The sequence below is a fragment of the Procambarus clarkii genome, chromosome 7 (assembly GCF_040958095.1).
Source record: "Procambarus clarkii isolate CNS0578487 chromosome 7, FALCON_Pclarkii_2.0, whole genome shotgun sequence".
In the NCBI taxonomy this organism is placed as follows: Eukaryota; Metazoa; Arthropoda; class Malacostraca; order Decapoda; family Cambaridae; genus Procambarus; species Procambarus clarkii.
In genome coordinates, this window is record NC_091156.1 from 18,403,590 (window position 1) to 18,423,444 (window position 19,855).

At 39.1% G+C, this 19,855-nt stretch overlaps 1 protein-coding gene across 3 annotated transcripts in view; it reads right to left on the bottom strand.

The window, feature by feature from the left end:
• Positions 1 to 1,017: 1,017 nt before the first annotated feature.
• Positions 1,018 to 19,855, bottom strand: part of Epg5 (ectopic P-granules autophagy protein 5) — an 88,519-nt gene continuing 69,681 nt past the window's right edge. For 2 of the 3 annotated variants that reach the window (XM_045747394.2, XM_069313644.1), the window contains exons 34-41: positions 18,099 to 18,262; positions 16,275 to 16,483; positions 14,545 to 14,802; positions 14,225 to 14,325; positions 12,783 to 12,904; positions 11,354 to 11,653; positions 10,624 to 10,744; positions 7,373 to 7,715 (exon numbers count right to left, since the gene is read on the bottom strand). In XM_045747394.2, coding sequence (XP_045603350.2) covers positions 7,512 to 7,715; positions 10,624 to 10,744; positions 11,354 to 11,653; positions 12,783 to 12,904; positions 14,225 to 14,325; positions 14,545 to 14,802; positions 16,275 to 16,483; positions 18,099 to 18,262 — 1,479 coding nt within the window. In that variant the 3' untranslated portion in view covers positions 7,373 to 7,511. Of the gene's footprint in view, positions 1,724 to 7,372; positions 7,716 to 10,623; positions 10,745 to 11,353; positions 11,654 to 12,782; positions 12,905 to 14,224; positions 14,326 to 14,544; positions 14,803 to 16,274; positions 16,484 to 18,098; positions 18,263 to 19,855 lie in introns of those variants that run through there. The other variant, XM_045747393.2, reaches the window with a different exon arrangement.

Below are 19,855 nucleotides of genomic sequence, written 5' to 3' on the forward strand. Positions count from 1 at the left end.
ACCCATCCTGTGGGCGGCAGGAGACCCCCCCCACACCCATCCTGCGTGTCGTAGAGGACCCCACCCAACCTGTGGGTGGTAGTGGAACCCCATACCCATCCTGTAGGTGTTAGAGGACCGCACATTCATCCTGTGGGTGGTAGAGGAACCTACTTCACATCCTGAGGGTGGTAGTGGACCCCCACTACCAGGTTCCTGAGGGTGGTAGTGGACCCCCACACCTATCCTTCGGGTGGGAGTGGACCCCACACCCATCCTACGAAAGGTAGTGGACCCCCACACCCATGCTGTGGGTGGTAGAGGACCCCACACCCATCCTGTGGGTCGTAGTGAACCCCCCACACCCATCCTGCAGGTGGTAGTGGACCCCCCCACTTGTTCCGAGTAGTTGAATCAACAACAACATTGAAACAACAGCTGAAACAACAATAACATTCCTCATCACAATCGACTTGAGAATGCTCCAGGATGGACCAAAACGTCGTCGTCCCTTCACCTTCTAGTGTGTGGTCTGGTCAACAACTTATAGCTAGTTTTTTATGTACACTGTGTAATCTTTCATGTAGAATAGGGTAGCAGCACATTGCTATGTATACCTAAGCTTATTAATAATAATAATAATACAAAAATGAGATGAAACATTAGTTGACACAGAATGGAGACGTATTATAACTTTTGTGTAACTATTTTCAGGAAAGAGTTAACTATTTTAGTAAATAGAGTATTTATTCGTCAACAGCTATCATCTTCGCTGACGAATTCACTACAATCTTAATTATTAAACCTTAAAATAATAAAAACTAATAAAATAACGAGCCATAGGTGGTAGCTATGTATACCATAAGTGATATTAATACTGTAATTTGAATAATAGTAATTATTATTAATTATTTAACTTATGACTCAAGTCAACTAAATTATTTTATTTTTTTATTTTTGGAATATTTCTGCCCTCAGGCTGCTCAGAAGCAACCAGAGATGGTAATCAATTGCATCCTTACGAACAAATGATTTAGCTAAATTTGGAGCACTCTGTGCCCAGTCCCACAAGTTCTCCATGCTGTCCTCAGTGCTCAGTCCCTCAAGGTCTCCGAGCCATCCTCTGTGCTCAGTCTCACAAGGTCTCTGCTCAGTCCCACAAGGTCTCTGTGCCGTCCTGTGCTCAGTCCCACAAGGTCTCCGTGCCGTCCCTTACTCAGTCCCACAAGGTCTCCATACTGTCCTGTGCTCAGTCCCACAAGATCTCCGTACCATCCTCTGTGCTCAGTCCCTTAAGGTCTCCGTGCCATCTTCTGTGTTCCAGAAGGTCTCTGTGCCGTCCTCTGTGCTCAGTCCCACAAGGTCTCCGTGCTGTCCTCTGTGCTCAGTCCCACAAGGTCTCCGTGCCATCCTCTGTGCTCAGTTCCACAAGATCTGTGCTCAGTCCCACAAGGTCTCCGTGCCGTCCTCTGTCCCACAAGGTCTCCGTGCCATCCTCTGTGCTCAGTTCCACAAGATCTGTGCTCAGTCCCACAAGGTCTCCGTGCCATCCTCTGTGCTCAGTTCCACAAGGTCTCCGTGCCGTCTTCTGTGTTCTAGAAGGTCTCTGTGCTGTCCTCTGTGCTCAGTCCCACAAGATCCCTGTGCTCAGTCCCACAAGGTCTCCGTGCCGTCCTCTGTGCTCAGTCCCACAAGGTCTCCGTGCCATCCTCTGTGCTCAGTTCCATATGGTCTCCGTGCCATCCTGTGCTCAACAAGATCGAATTACTGACCATTCCCAGGATGCACAAGCTGTATAATAAATTGACTGCTTTGGTAATTATTAATTAATTTTTCACATACATATTACCCAATACCCATCGGCTCTTTGAGGTTGTGGTGCAGAGTACCTGTGGTGGTGCAGAGTACATGTGCGGGTACAGAGTACATGTGGGGGGTTACAGAGTACATGTGGGGGGTTACGGAGTACATGTGGGGGGTTACAGAGTACATGTGGGGGGTTACGGAGTACATGTTTATTTTTTTATTTTATTTATTATAACTTTTATTATATATATATATACAAGAAAATACAATGGGTTTGTGAGGATACATAGCATGTTGTTTAGAAGTATCCCAGTCACTGATGGGTGCCCCTCCTAGTAGGGGTTATAAATCAATGGAACTGCCTGCCTTCCATAGCTGTAAATGCTAAGACCTTACTTAAGTTTGAAATCCAGACAGAAAAAAGACACAGGCTTCCTGTCCCTCAGTTGGGTCAGGTAAATATGATTATTTAATTTTAAAATGTTGTGTGTGGGAGTAAACAAAATAGCCACAGCTTAGGGATTAAATTTAATTGCAGGTACATAACAATTGAAGGCAGATTAGACTTCTTCAGTAATTGGTCATGGAAAAACAAATCACTGCCAAAATTACATCTTCCAATTACCGCATCTCCAATATTGCATCATAATATAGTATTGGACAGGAAAGCAGTGCATGGTTATTGTGCCAACGTACGTTTCTAGACACGTCATGCTAATCCATGTATACATTTCTTTAAAAGATCTTTTGAATTAAATAAGTTCTAGGGCCTAAACTATAAAAATCCAATATGAAAAGAAAGCATTTTTTATGGCCATGTTTGGAGAATAAAGACATTTTTGGTGTTAATGACTTGCCTCATAAACAAACTTTCAAGAATCTATGATTTAACCATGTTGAACAAAAAAAAAAAAATTTTACACTAACTTCTTTCATACAATCAGTGTACTTTATGCAGTATAATTTATGGTAAATATTTAATAAAGCATCAAGTTAATGAATTCCCCCTGTTCTTGGGTCCCCAGTGACTTTCCAGAACTTATGCACTGATGGTACCCCGAGGTCAATAGGCTCTTTTACAACAAGAGGGTTACAACAACTCAACTTTCCCATCACCAGATGGCACCAATAAATCACCAATGTTTGGCACTGCTCATCCCTCCACTCTCGAGCCCAATCAAATCTCTGGACCTGCAGGGAATAGGGGAGCCCCAGAAACGGGGCATTTAGTTGTCCCATTCTTGATTACTATATTTTTGGTGTAGCCTTCAGTAACTCCCCAGATCATTTTTTCCATGGCACCTCAAAAGCAGAGACAGACAAGATACATCCAACTGCTTGAGTGTAAAGCAGCACTAGAAACCTCAGGACAGAACACAACTGTACACACATTAAAAAGAAAAGCTGCCAGTGCAGTAAATTGAGAGGTTATGAAGCCGATTGGCCACTGCTGAAGACAAACCAAGGAAAGGAACACAGAAGGTGGGAGGGACTAAGGGTAAAAGAACAGGAGCTATTACACTGGAAGCTTGACTCACACACAGAATCTGCAAATGACAGCTACTGGATAAATAAGAATAACCAAGCCACAGATTTGAGCTCTTAGAAAAGAAGTAGTCATTCATGGCAAAGGAAGAGGCACCTGTAACTAACAAACTTGAAATACCACAACAAAAGAACAAGCCCTACAATAATGGAGGGCATCATATGACTGCCTGACAACACCCAAGCAGATGGTAACTAGAAACCCAATGGCTATAGTGAAAGGCATTACAGTACTCAAAAATGAAGATGAGCAACAACTCTGACTAAAAATTCTCACAGTTTGAGGACAGAAGGCCCAAACTTGGATGACAAAAAGGCAACAATAATGAAGAACTTGGCCAAAGACAACACTGAGACAACAAGAGAAGTTAGTAGATACAGACCCCTAAAGAGAGAGTTAAAAAGAAAAAAAAACCTTGTTGGAACAAATGTGTGAGAAGGGCTGGGAAACAGATGTGAACTGCTCACAAAGAAGGCAGGAGAATGATAAGACAAATCTTATCTGGAAGGTACAGAATGAACCACTGGAACAAGCCCCAGGTGAAGTGTCCCCCCCAAATTCCCCATGCAGTTCAAAATGGACCCATAACTACTAGAAACTGGCGACTCCATGTCAAGACAAAATGATGCATCTGTGGCCTACCAGATGTAACACAAACCATGGGAAAAATTCCTGTATAACCTACCTGCAGTAAAAGAGCTCAATCATAAGAAAGGTCATTACCCTGTGGATCTGGACTGCCAAGACAAAAACCTGACAAACCAGGAGCGCCGATGTCCTTTCAAGAGAAGGGGAATGAGTAAGGCCTGCTTTCTGCAAACAAACCCACAGGAAAGCAAGCCAGCAGAAAAAATAGATAAGTGCACAGAAGTGCAAACAAGGGGGAACAGCTTCTATGCCATTGCACCAAACTATGCATGTATTGCAACTAATTAGGGATGTGCAAATACATCCCTAACTGGGAAGGCAACAACTAGGGACAAAACTCCAGTCCCAAAAAAGAAGTGTCCTTAAATAACTTAAAAGACATCATTGGAGAGTACAAAAGAACTGTTCTCTTGGAATCCCAAATCAATGTCAACTCTGTCCAAAAGTAGGGATTAAACAAAAAAGGAATAGGAAATTCCAAAACTTGCATAGGAAGCCATGTTTGGTAGCATCTGACAACAGAACCTTGGCCAGAAGACACACTGAAATCAAAGACCCCAAACCGAACATACATCGAGAAAAGTCAAAATCAGCACATCTCCACAAAGATGAACCTTGAACATCAACCACAAAGTCTATAAAAATTTGTGTTGACAAAACATTAAACTGGAAACCTAGTCCAGACAACTGAATGGGCCAAGGTATTTGGAAATTGTTATAGAGAAACCAAGGAAGCATAAACTGACGAGTGCAGAAACAAAATTCCTACACTTTAAGACAGACTAACATAAGGGTATGTCGAAAATCTGACACATAACATACTAATATACTAACTTGTAACCATCATAAGATGTTACTTTACATTAGTTAGACATTAAAAGAAAAGAGAATGGGAGATTCTGTAACGTCCCGTCACAACAAACATTTAAGATCCACAAGTATCCTGTAAACAAAAGTCTAGTTATTAAAATTAATAAAAAAGTATTCACTATGACTGGATCTAATATAATTATAAATAAAAGTATAGTCTACCTCCCTAAGTCAATAAGACAAAGAATTTGGAAAAAAAACCTTGGGGGAGACTGCTCCGAGAAGGAGCAGCCGAGACACAAATTGTAAACAAAACAGAGAGGACTCCTCGTGGTTTTTTTGTGACATGCACTACCTCAAAGGCTCAAAATTAGAAGTCGACCAAAGGTGAAAGTGCCACAGAGACCTCACTAACAACAGGAGTACCTTTATACCCGGTTTGAATTAATATCTGTTTAGAAGGCCTGATAACATTAGATATTCATCTCGGTTATTATAAGGGCAAAGCCCAAACAAAGAGTAAGCCTAGTCTCATTATCAAAACAATACAAATTTCATGTCACACCTGTACTTTATATGTTATTGTCAGTTGTTATAGTGTCATTATTTGGCATTATTTAAAACATTGTGATCCATGAGACATCAGTTGAGCTGTTACACCTGCAGGATACTGAACAGACGCCTTACAAGCTCTGGCTGCCCCAACAGCTGCAATTAACAGAGCTAGCCGCCATTAACAGGACCAGACGGTCCACATGTGGCATATCAAAGTCTGATGTTTAAGGACCAGCTCTCACACTGCTAAATCAGGCCATAACAACAAAACCTGCTAAGACATAACAGTTATAATTAACCCAATCTTAGCTATTATGCTAATCCATTTACAATATAACATTATAATTTTACAATAGTACTAACAAACATACTGTAGTTTATTATAACCACCGATTGTGGTATAAACTATGTACAATAAAACCCCCTACTTGTGCTCAAGTAAAACATCCAGCAGGATAAATATTAAAATACAGTCCACCTTGAAGTAATAATAAATATCAATTAAAACAAATTCAATATAAATAATTAAAATAAATTAAAAAGCACATTACTGCCTGCTGGGAAATACCCTACAGGGTAAGTCAGAACCACCCACAAAGGCCATCATCACCCATATGACCTGAAAGTAGCCCATACCAAACTGAGGAGAGGCAGTACCACAGAAAAAAAGAAGTCTAACATTGGCTACAGCAGGTGAACCTCACCTCTGTGTATGGATACATAACCTAGCCAAAGCCATTTCACACCATCTATTATGGAGGCAGAAGCAAGGCCAAGGAGTCAGGTTACCCAACCCCTTGGCCTTGACCCCTAAGTGTGTGTAGTTAGTTACCTGTAACCCCAGACTAATGACCCTACCAGCGGTCATAGATTGAGAAATGAATGACTGAATAGAAATCTGAATAAGGAATGCCATTTTTGGAAATAAGACACTGCCTCCTTAACAGCAGTGTCTGTATATTCACTTAAGATAATAGCAACATGGCTAGGAACCCAGCAAAACTCAATTGTCTCAAATCTGCTAGACATAAGAAATGACAATATTGAATTTCGACCACCACAGGATGTATAGGGTTAAATGACTAGAGCCATGAGGGTACTGTGAAAGTCGACCACAATGGCAAAGGAGCATTGATGTCCAGAAAGCAGTTAATGAAGAGCATACAAATTTTGCAGAAAGTTCCACCATAAAGATGCTAGTCTGTGGAGCTAGGCAGCATATACAGGTTTTGTCAGGAAAGACTATGGAGTAGCTGACATTGTTGGCAAGCCATCTGTGAATAGGGCAACAGTCTGAGTGTGAAGAAAAGCATTAAAGGAAGAGGTATAAGCTCCTTTATCATGTAGGTCAAAATCTTGCTAAACTTTGCAAGTTGAACCCTCCAAGGGGGCAAGGATGGAATGATACAAGGAGAGAAAGATTGCAAACATAACTGAGGAAATCTTGCAAGCGAGACATCCATAATAAAAAGGAAGGAAGGAAGGTGGCAAGAGGAAACAGTCAAAATACAGCATAAGTAAGATGCAAGATGTTGCATGGACCATGCAAGGTAGCGAAGGCATTAATGATCACAACGGTCCTATAAAGACAGGATGGCAGTTTTAACATATATGCTCAGGGTAGTGAATGAACAACCTGTATGACAGCTTTACTTAAGAGCACAATAAAATGACACACTACTACTAAAAACAACTGAATCCAGTCACTTAGCATAATAGTCTGTAAATATGGCCGATAGCCAGGCGCCAGGTGAGAGCGAACGGCAGAGTGGTGCCAGAACTTCTGGTTGACTAATAATGCCATCTGGGAAAGCAGCATTTTTTTATATGGTTTGAGTTTTGCTTGGTGTTCACTCATACCAAATATTTCTGTATAGGAGTTTTTTTTTAGAGTTTTTGTGATTCCTCTTGGCTTTCATTTTGGCAGGGTTTTAACTTGGAGCATGGTGCCCTTATGACACCTTGAGCTTTCCTATCTCTAAGGATAGGGGAGTGCAAGATTCTGCTTCCTGCAAACAATGAGTCTTAGATGCCTGGTGATATCTATGATAATATTGACCATGGGGTCCAGTGCATAAGCTCTGGGAAGCCTTTGAGACCACCCCAGAAAAAAATTTAATATACAAATACCTACATGATTGCAGTGCTTTTAATAAACATTGAAATGCTAGGAAGGTGGAGCTGATGCAGTAGTATCTGATAGCAATACATGTTCTGGGCAGTCATGTGGTGATTGTGGCGGTGCAGATGGAACAGTACCCCAAAAGGGAACAGTCAGATGGTGCAGAACAGGATCAGGGAGTATATCTGCTACAAGTCTAGCCAATAGAATATGGACATCTGGTAAACAATGGGCTGGATCTTCTATGAACTGTGTGAAATAGAGAGTATTATTTTATGTTAGACAAATAGGTAAATTACAATACAGTATATTTGCAGTCAGTGATGTAGTGGAAGAGTGCACACACACTGACAAAAATATAGCCATTTAATTAACTCCAAAATTCAACATTCATTGAATAACAATGTAAATATGCATTTTAATATTTTTCACAATTGAAGCCATTCACTTTGGCCCTTGGGCTATGCTCCTGTTTGTAGGAGACAATGCCCTGGTGCACAGGGAATTTTTTTTTTTACGTTGTCCTGCTATTATTAAATTAAAATGCATTCCTAGATCACGGGAAGAAAACAATTCTGGCTGACTTTGTCTATGATGAAGTGAGGATGTCACAATTGATAAGCATTCATGGAGCAATTGCTCAGTGATGATCGCCACAGGCCAGGGGCCAGATTCACGAAAGCACTTACGCAAACACTTACGAACCTGTACATCTTTTCTCAATCTTTGGCGGCTCTGTTTCCAATTATTAAACAGTTAATGAGCTCCGAAGCACCAGGAGGCTGTTTATAACAATAACAACAGTTGAATGGGAAGTTTTCATGCTCATAAACAATTTAATAAATGTAACCAAAGCTGTTAAAGATTGAGAAAAGATGTACACGTTCATAAGTGCTTGCGTAAGTGCTTTCGTGAATCTGGCCCCAGGTGTGGGGAGGGAGTTGTCACGAAGATCTTTTTACTTATTTATTTCAATGCCACCGATTTGGTTTCCTCTGGTTTCTTGCAGTAAAATTGAATAGTGTCAGTTGAGAAATTTATCTAATAAAATATGTGGAACATCTGTACAATATGTTCAAATATGCATGTCACTTTTATGTCACTAACATGCGCACAATATTATGTTCTTTGAACATTAAAACACACAGTTTTTGCTATTAGTATACTGTATATACACGTTATATATAGCTACATTTTTATGCACCATTGCAAACCACTAAGAAGTTCTGGTGGATGTAATAACTTTTTAATGCTTTTACTATTGTTTTTCATGTACAATGATGTACTGGGTTGTCAATAATGTTATTTGTATCATAGCATGTGTAGAACATATGCATGCACATATACAGTATATTCATGTCACTAACATGTTCACAATATCATTGTTGAATAATAAAACATACTGTTTTTGCCGTTATTACACTGTATATAAATGTTATATATATAACTATCTACATTTTAATGCACATAAAAAAAACCCACTAAGCAGTTTGGGTGGGTGTGGTAATTTTATAAGCCATGTACAGCATAGCACCACATGCTAGTTATTTGCCGACGGCACCCGACACGGCAAAAGGCCTCCCAATATACTCCGCACATTACTAGCTTTAGCCACAACACTGCTATTTTAACAGAATCCTGGTCACTAAATCCTGAATATGAATCATTTCCCACAAGTTTCATGATGTATAGACCCACGAAACTATGGCTGTGTGCTGCAGAAGTCTGTCTTATGCTATGAACCTCGTAACCAGCATTGGGTTCACCGTTATCTGATCCTTGTACATAGCTTTTAATCACAATTAGGATGTTCTATGACACCATCATTGGTAACAAATTGCAGTTACTTATTTATTTCATCATTAAGTGATGCACATGAGCTGCATGTACTACTCATGGTTGCCCTCTCAGTACTGAGGCTCTTGCACATAGGAGGGGTTGCCTGTGACTTTTCTCCAAGATAATGTCTGTATACTGGAGGCCTGAAGAAGCAGATGTGAGCCCTGTGTACCTGCGGGAGTTTTAAATCTTGTACAGTACTTTAAAACTTCCCCAGCCATGTTACACAGTTTATGGATAATTAGCGAGATCATCCCCAGCTGTGTTGCACAGTGGAAGGGATAAAAAAAAAGAAAAGGCACATGTTGGAGAAAGACATGTGGGCATGGGGATAAGTCTATTCCCATGCCCACGACGTTCGTAAGTTTGCTGCGCTTGCTGCCGTCTTCAGTAACATGTCTAGGACTGACATTCAGGCACTGGGTTTTTGGCAGTCGAACAGGGTCCTGGCTGCTTGTTACCTGGTGAATGTTCCTGGGCCTAGTTAGACCTGTGTTGCTTTGGGTCGGCGGTTGCAGCCAGCTGTCTCTACTTCGTGTTGAGGAGCGAGCAGCGACTGCCTCCTGGGCAAGTCCTTCTTGTTTTCGTTTTTTGGTAAATAACTCTGGGAAGCCGTAGGGGGCAACACCCCCCCATAACTTGAAAACCAGCATTAAATGTAATGAAACACCATTTTCTGGGTGAAACCCGGAGGCTCCCAGGCAACCGTCTCTCCCTCCTGCTGGCGTTTTTTTGCGTGTTTTTTATATCCAGCCTCAGAACTAGGGTTTGGGTAGCAGGCATGAGGGGTCTGGAGTTCCCCCTTCCCCCTCCCAGGGAGGGGAGGAGCTGCACAGACAGCAGGGCAGCGACATGGTGACATCATACTCATTTGCTCATTTTTGTTTGGGGAGTTCTGTCCACTAGTTTGGCTTTCAGAAGCAATTTCTTAATCAAAATAGGGGTTTGTTTTGGGGCGCTTACCTTTCTGGGTGCCTGACCCGGTCGATGTCAGATATAGAATGCTTCCAACCATGTGGGGGTTTCTATAGGCCATTGCTCCTTGTGCCTCTCTGAGGGGGCAAGGTTCTGGATCGTGGTCCCCGGAAGGCCTAAGAACTCTATTCACATGACTTATGCCAAAGTCTATTATAGCAATATCAGGCTGGATAGTTCTGGGGAGCTGTAGGGGCTTCCCCAAGAAAAGAACCATAGTATCCCTATGAGGATATTGAAAAGATATAATGTTAACAGGCTGTTTCAAGATGTCTGTAAAGGAATACTTTAAATAATCTTCTACCTGAAAGTATTATGAATGCATGACAAATAACAAGGGTACCTGTATGGCTTGTGTTAGAGGGTGAGCAAGCCCAGCATATGATGCGTTCGTACGTAAACTTCTTAGCTGCTCTAGGGTGCAAGTCTCGCTTCCAACACTGCTTTGGCTACCATCAACATCACTGGTGAAGTATATCAAAATATATTATTCTTATTAAGGAATTTAGGTCTTGCATCTAGGGCTGTCTATAATATCTAAGATTACTTATACACATTATTCGACACAAAAATGCTCTTTATGACAAGAATCTTATTATTGTATATTAAATATACTGTATGCTGCATAATTATTTAATATTAGTATACTAACTGGACTAACTATTAACTAACTTATAACTAACTATTATACTAACTAAGACTAACTTATACTAACTATTAGTATAACTAACTGGGGGGAGCCGGTCGGCCGAGCGGACAGCACACTGGACTTGTGATCCTGTGGTCCTGGGTTCGATCCCAGGCGCCGGCGAGAAACAATGGGCAGAGTTTCTTTCACCCTATGCCCCTGTTACCTAGCAGTAAAATAGGTACCTGGGTGTTAGTCAGCTGTCACGGGCTGCTTCCTGGGGGTGGAGGCCTGGTCAAGGACCGGGCCGCAGGGACACTAAAAAGCCCCGAAATCATCTCAAGATAACCTCAAGATAACTGCTTAATACAGTACATACTTGTTTTTGTAATTAAACTTCCCTCAATTAATATTAGAAAGATGAGGCACAAGAGATGATACATACCTATGGGTGTGTAATGGGTGTGTTCGAAATACCCCTTCTCTAGGCATTTGCAATTTTAAGAAGGTGCCAAGAGTGCGGCAAAGAAGACGAACTCCAGCTGACAGTGGGGATTGGCGTCCCAGTCCTATAGCTGCCAAAATACCAGTAGTTGCACGATCCTCAGCCCAAAGTGCCAACTGAGAGGTAAGAGCTTGGCAATGCTGCCACACTGGCTCTGTGGTTCCTTTCTCTTGTAGTAAGTGAGTCATTATCTTCAATACTTCACTAAGTAGAAGAACGAGTCCATTTTCCATTTCAGCACTGTTGCATACAAGAAGGACTTAAACCGCTGAACAAGATAATGTGAGAGATGATGTAATACAGTCATGGATAAGACGAAAAACTGCGATGGCAGTTGGAAACTCAACTATAAATAAAACTTGGTAGTGTTTTGTTCCTAGATAACTTTAGAGTGCCAAATTGGAAAATCAAAACATTCCATACTTCCATTCATAATAAGTCATGACAGCTTGTTTCAGTTAGGAATCCATGTACCTTTTTTTTACATGGACAAATTAAATAAATTGTAGTACACAAAAAATGATTATAGTACTGTATATGCTAAATACAGTAGAATGATGTAGTTTGAAATTTCTTTTATCAAATGCTTACTCCTTTTTACTCATTTACACATGCTGTTCTATGATGGGGTTGTATACAATATCCATTATATATTGCAGCATCAAAAATCTTACTTATTAAAGGATAAACAGAAATTACTACAAATACAGTATATGATTAGGTGTGGGCAGCAACGCTTATACAGTATCTGGAGTTTACCAGAAGTCATGACAGGTAACTCCACAGCTTATAACAGGTAAACTCCAGCTTATACAGTACCTGGAGTTTACAAGGTATTGTATTAGTGAACATTACCTGCTTATCACATGATATGCTAAGCTCCACTCACTCAGAATGAGCATGATCTAAACAGTATGTCACATTATGATGCAAATATATGTTTAGTGAAAATTAGCAAGAGTCATATTGCATCGTGGAAATGTGGGACTCTGGTTAGTCAGATGACATATTTTCATCAGAACATGATTGAATTAATTATTAGATTGGGTTTAGGATGCACTGTAGATTCATGTAATAAATCACAAATGCTTACATGTCTCAGTTTGGTACCTTTATTATAAGTACTGTACAGCATTAGTGTCTCATAATAATACAAGCTTTGAAAAGCATTGGCAATATGAGGTGAAGCTAAGAATATATCTAGAGAAATATGATAACTAAAGATGATACAAGTTCATGGTAGTGCTTCCAAAAAACCAGCATTGAATGTAATGAAACACCATTTTCTGGGCAAAACCCGAAGGATTTTCCCCCCAGAAATATTATCAGACCAAATATATTAGACTACTGAAGGGTGAAATATACTCACTTGAGTGTTAGAGTTTCCAACATTTCACACAGAAAAGTCAAAAGCAAGAGGAGGTCTCCACATCCAAGCGTGTGCTGTCTCCGCCAGCAAGTGTGGGCATAGACCACAAGCAAATGACATTCCTGAAGGATATATCAAAATGGAATTAGTATTTTAGAGTATAACTAAAAATCTGCATTGTACCAAATTAGTAAATGCATATCTATACTGTTACAATTACATACAATTGCATTTGAAATACCACAGCTTACAGTACAGCACTGTATATATTTTTGACAAGTTGTTTTTACTTTAATGAAGTTCTTAAACTTTTTAATGACAGCCTTGGCTGCACGAGTCCCCTCTGTAGTGTGCATCTCTAACCACTCGACGGGACACTTTCCCTATTTATTTACAATGCACTTTCCCTATTTATTTACAATGGCACTTCTTCTACAGCGTTCTTTTATGTTGCAGGGAACTTTCATCCTCATCTTGTGTATTTACCTTCATACCACTATTTCTCATTTCTTTTTGGCAGTGATATTTTCTGCAATTTTCCAAGTTCAAAATTTGTATCATTGATAGTTATTTATGCACATTTAAAATTCTTTATAATTTTGAGCACACACCTACCATATTATAAGACAAATTACCAACTAAACTTTGTAGTTTATTCTGTGCACTATAAATACAGCACTATACAGAATCTAATTCTAGAAAAATACTAATTTCCATTCGTTCCTCTATTAATGAATTCATTAAAAATGTCCTCCTCTTTTACCAGTACAGCCGTATCTTTTCTAGTACAATAATTTCCTATAAGGTAAAACTGTCAGTATTTGCAGCTCACTAAATTATTTGTGTTCAAATGTATTTAAAATATAGTATATTTCATTAATGTGGGCACTAGTGAATGGAAAAAAAGGAGACCCCCACTCACACTCATGGGGTCGGCAGTTCGAGTCTTCTAGTACCAATGTGAATGAAATGTTTTTATTTCCCCGATAATGTGATTGACAATTTAAAATACAGTACTAATACCTTTATGGAAAAATTATGGCATGTATAACAAGAGGAGCTGTTTATAACTTGACCTAACAATCAAGTCTGTATCTGCAATATGTATTGAGATAGTTATCAAAAGGTTTCCACGAAAGAGCCTTAATAACTTCATGTTGTGTTAAGCTCATATCTAAGATACTTATTAAAATAAAATATGTGTAAAAAGGGTACTGATATGGCAAATATATATCTAATTCTCAAAGGACAAAGCTGTATCATAAATAGAAATATACAAATGTGTCATAACTAGAAATATAGAAAATATTTAAAGTGTGTATTAAATACTCTAAAATTAACATACATCTTGAATAAAGATTTAATGTCTAGCACATTTTCTAACTGATTAAGACATATGATAAAATTTTATTATACGAATAAAAGATTTGAAAACATTCTACCTGTGCAGCCAGGTTTAGCATAGCTGTTGGGTTGGTTAGAGGAAATGACAACACGGACACAACACGTTCCCATGTGACTTCTCTTTCCCAGCCAGACCAATCTGAAATTAACATATGATAAACAGTGTGTATTAACCATCTACAGATGTTTCATATATGCAGGTACATGTACAGTACTATACAGTAGTTTATATGGTCAGATATGAGACAAAGTACTTCATTATGTCAAAGGTGAGCCATAAAACTAAGCAATTCATAGCAAGTTACTTTTAATTCTTATGAATTCTCAATTGAATATATAGTAGTAATTGCCAGCTTACCTGCATGTCTGAAGAGAGCAGTCAGACCAGCTTGTAGGATGGGATTTCGATGCTTAAGGTGGAGGACAGTTCGGGAAGCTGATGCAAGAAGAGGCAAAAGCAATCCTGGAGAAGGATGGTGTTCATCTAGCAGCCAAGTTACTACAGCTGAACTTGCAAGTTCTTGAAGAGCTGCTGATGATGCTCCACCACTAACAAGAGCCAAAACTTCTGTACTCAACGCACCTCCCTCACTCCACTGCTGATCTTTGGGTACAGCTGAATCATACACAATATTTATATATAAACCTATTTTCAAAGATTATTTTATTTATATAGTAAAGAAACAATCATTGGAAAACTTACTTTATCGCCTGAAGAAGCTGATGTGAGCCTGGCGTACCCATGGGAGTGTCTTAATCTTACGCTATACCCTAATACTTCATATGATGGGATGCACAGTCTGAGCATAATTACTCACCCCATCATATGATGGAATGTGCAGTCTGAGCATAATTACTCACCCCATTATATGATGGGATGCACAGTCTGAGCATAATTACTCACCCCATCATATAATGGTATGCACAGTCTGAGCATAATTACTCACCCCATCATATGTGCAGCTTAAGGTTTAAATAAGTGTGAAGTAGTGTAGTTCCAGAGGAGTAGAACAGGCTAGCAAGCCCCCATCAGATCAATGATGATTATTTACAGGCATGGGCTGCCAGGTAAATGAGGAGACTAGGGAGCTCTATGTCTCAAGAACACAATATACAGTACAGTATGGTCACAGACATGGGTACACAACACATGTGATAGCTAAATGTGTTTGCTCTCAGAAATGCCATAAGGAATTCTCGTATCTTGTAGGATGATGATGATGGGGGAAATACAAGTCACCTGGTCACAGAATACAAGTAAATTATATCCGCACAGTCTCTTTAAAACTCGGCCTTATCTAATCACAGTCTATGGTTGAAGGAATTTGTCCTCGCATGCAATCTAACAAACAATGCAAACAAGAAGTCAAAACAGGTTTTAGACTGTTTAATGTTTCACAGGTTGTATGTACACACACACACACGCATGTAGATATGGTAGGCAGTGACATTATAGGGTAGGCAGCAAGAGCATGTAACAAAAGTGGTGCAAGCTGTCCAAGGTTAGTGGAATAGGCAGTGCTTGGTGAAGTGATGAGAGTTGTCCAACTGTAGTCTTGTCATAGATATTCTAAATAAAAGTGGCCTATAGTCCTGGGTTGACTGACAGAGGTGGCAGTGATGTGTAGGCAGGAGTGTAAATAGCCAGGTGTCAGTGGTCTGGTTGCTATAGATTTACAGGAAATGGTTGCTCCTATCTTCAACCAAGTGATGTTACAGCTAGGATAAAATAATTTTCTGAATAAATAAATAGACCTGCCAACCTCATAAAAGTGAGAAATATTGTAATGATGTATACTTTGGAATATCATTATTCTATTTCTCACTTTTATGAGGTTACCAGGCATTTGTTATCAGATAAACTTTCTCCTATATATTTATTCAGAAAATTATTTTATCCAAGCTGTAACATCACTTGGTTGTTTGCGCTACAATATATATTTTACCATTCAAATTTATCACTACATACTATATATTTATTTAAAACATATTCATCATAATACATGTACAAAATAAGATGGATTTTGTTCATGTTTATACAAACAAATGTGCTGGATGAAACCTAACAAGAACAACTGGGGTACTGACTGGTAATAAGAGTATTCTCCATATGGGTAAGAAGTCCATGGATGGTGGCAGCAAAAACATGCGGCTTAGCAGAGAGTAGGACCTTGTGTCGAGCAGCAGCTGAGGTCAGCAGTCGTACCAGAGCCCGAACTAGTAGACCACGTTTGGCGGCTGTGTCTTGGTGAAATGAAGACGTGTCTGGTGTATAGCCTGCTGCACGATGAAGAACACTGGTGGACACAATAATTATATAGGAGTATCACGTAGGCACTACTTAGCAAGTAACATACATTAATACAAATAAATTTAGGAACACGTGAAGTATTAACTAATTTATGAATGTCTTATGTCCACTACAAATGACTAAGTTACAAACTATTTTTTACAATACGAAAATCTAATCTCCACTACAAGTCTTATAAGTACAGTATTGTAAAACTTTCTCCACAACGGAAGTGTTACATTCAATAAAAATGCAATATTTCACCTCGTTCTCGCAATTGGATGAGCAAATTATAAGTGCTTGCCTAACTAGAAGTGTTGAAACCTTGGCAACCCACCTAACCTACCAAGGTCAATGCTCATTAGTCAGAGGAAGTATGTATAATATTAGGGTGTTTTTCTTTCACTAAAGTACTGGCATTTTAATGCTGTGGTTATGGCCTCAAAATTATGGTGCATTAAGTGTGAGCATAGGTTACGTATTTACACCAAACCATTCATATCTGCACTGTACTGTAATAAGAAGCAAATCTCAATAATGCAAGTTACACCTCAATTACAAAGGGTCTCTCTTTCACAATGTACAGTTTATTACTATTATGTAATAATACCGAAACGCTATGCGTACTAGTGGCTTTAGGTATTGTATATACTACCTCTATCTATAAATCAAACAATGTTTGTACTGTAACTCTGCATCTATGTATGTACTTTTCCTAAATAAATTATTATTATTATTATTATTATTATTATTATTATTATTATAATACTTGTGGGCAGTTTTACAAGTTATTTTCTACTCTAGACCTGTCATGATGTCAGGTTTACCTGGTGACAACCTGATAAGTGAAGCTATTATACTGGACACAGCATGCAGGCCCTCGTACAAATTACAATTTGGCTGATTTTCTGCAGAAGGCCGTCTAGTTTCTTCTTGACACATTCAACCTTTGTTATTACACTACTGTATTTCTTTTACTGTTCAGTATTTACTCTACATTGGATTTGTTTTGTACTTCCTGCAGTATCTCTCATTATAGTAAATTATTTCATTCTTCATATCACAACCCAAACTTTGAGGATTTTTCACAACTTTATGAGTTTTATAGAGCAGTGGTATGTGTTGACTGCTTGCAACCAGGAGTTCTGGGTTAAATTTCCAGGCAAGACAGAAGAGACATGATCACAACATTAAATATTCTGAGAGAAAGTGGCTAGGCACATTGCTCCAGATGAGAGGACACAAGTTGAAACTGAAAACACAAATTAGTCAGGGAGAAGTAACAAAGTACTCCTTCATTGTGTTATTAGCATGCTCACATGGTATGATCTACAGAGGCAGTTAGGGCTTATTCTATTTACAGTTTTATAGAAAAACAGTCATAGTCACAGGAAATTTAAAGAATCATTAAACCTGCTTGATGGGGTTCTGGGAGTTCTTCTACTCCCGAGGCCCGGCCTGAGGCATGGCTTGAGAACCATGGCTTGAGAACCATGTTCTCTAAAGTGATACACAGTAATCCCCCATGATATAATCCACTAACTCCAAACAAACATCGGTAGGAACACAAGCCCTGTCATTCTCTTAGAATGCAGAAATGAATTCCAATTAGCAATACTTACTCTATGATGGCAATATCAACGGGGTTACGGTCAGGCAGCGTAAGAACAATACGTGGGTCACAACTCATCACCCACCAATTAACAACACGCTGGAAGCTGTTACCATCAACAAGCCACCATGAGAACATTTCAGCCTCTAACAGCAGTGTTTGTAGTAGTGGTGACTGTAAATGGTAATATACAGAAATTTATTAAAATAAGATTTACATATAGCTACAGCATATGACAAGGGCTAATTTATATCCATGATCAAAATTACAAAGTTCCTATTCACCAGGTACACTTAAATTCTATACCTTTTCAAGGCCTTTCATAGTAAAATGAGAAGGTATACACAGTTCCAAAATCACTTGTTTAACACTTTCGCGCTATCTGGACGCGCCGGCGCGTTCGGTTTCGTCTAACGTAAACGCATAGTGGACATAAAGTTATGTCTACTTTTAAAATATTTGTATAAAATTCAATTTTTATCCGATTTACTTTGGGTTTGTTTCAAACTGCGCGCTATGAGGCTCTCTTTCTCACCACTAGGCTGCATGGTACAATAAGTTCATGAAAGGTGTGGATAACTTCGATCAAATGGTATTTTGTCCCAAACGGGTTGCAGGTGGGTGACTTTAGCCGTTTATACTGGTAATTCTTCCCCCATATCATGTATTATATGCAAAGTCTGTTTAGGGAATTTTATTCCGATCAATATAAAACCAAAAATAACTGTGTGCAACAAGTATAATCTTGACAAACATAACAAAAGTAAAAATATTTCGTGTGTGTTTGACGCTCACTGATATGTTCCAGCGTTGTTTTATATTTGTCGCTATTCTAACTTACGCTTTGTTGATATTTTTTACCTATGGGCACATAGAACATTCTATTGCGAACACATTGACATAAAAATGAATGACGTACATAGAAAATTAATGTCATGAGAGTGAAATAAGTATAAACTTTCAAAGCGCCGTGCGTCGTCCCGTCACCGATACCGGGAAACAATTTCACCACTTCCCACACTCTTGCGGGCGGGCTGCATCATTATTCTACGCTTATATTCATATCACCGTGTTGGGAATTTCATTGCGAGTCCATTGATACCAAAATTAACGCTGTAGAACAAGTGTGGAGGTGATTACAATCCCAAGAGTAAAAACATTTTGTTGCTGATGGGCGCTCACGGCGAGTCATCTACGTAGTTATTTATTTGATGCTGGTATCCCTATATGTTTCGTGACTTATTTTACTAATGTTCTTCTAGAGAATTTTATTGCGAACACGTTGGTACCAAAATGAAATACGTAGCATGAGAACTAAGGTCAGAAGAGTAAAAAGAGTATACACATTTTTGTTTTTACGCTTAAGCGATAAAAACGCAGCGCGCACATTCGGTTGGCTGAGTGACCTTTGCGGAGAGCGCGAAAGTGATTTTGGAACTGATTTTGGAAATTTTAATTAGTTTTATAGGTTTAATATAAAACCTATAAAAAAAGGCATAGCCTAAAATAATTACAAAAATAAAAACCTATAAAGTTGACCGCCAAGTGCCAAAACAGAACTGTAAACATAATGCACAGTAACTCAGCCAAACATCTCTCAATGTGAGCTACAATGAATTTGAATACAAGCTAAATAAAAAGATTAGAAATTATGGAACGAGGAAATATTTGAATGTATGAAATTCCTTAAAATGCCTTGCATACATCTTTAGCTCAAAAGGGAAAGTCATACAAAAACCAAGTGTTGAATGTAATGAAATTACCTCT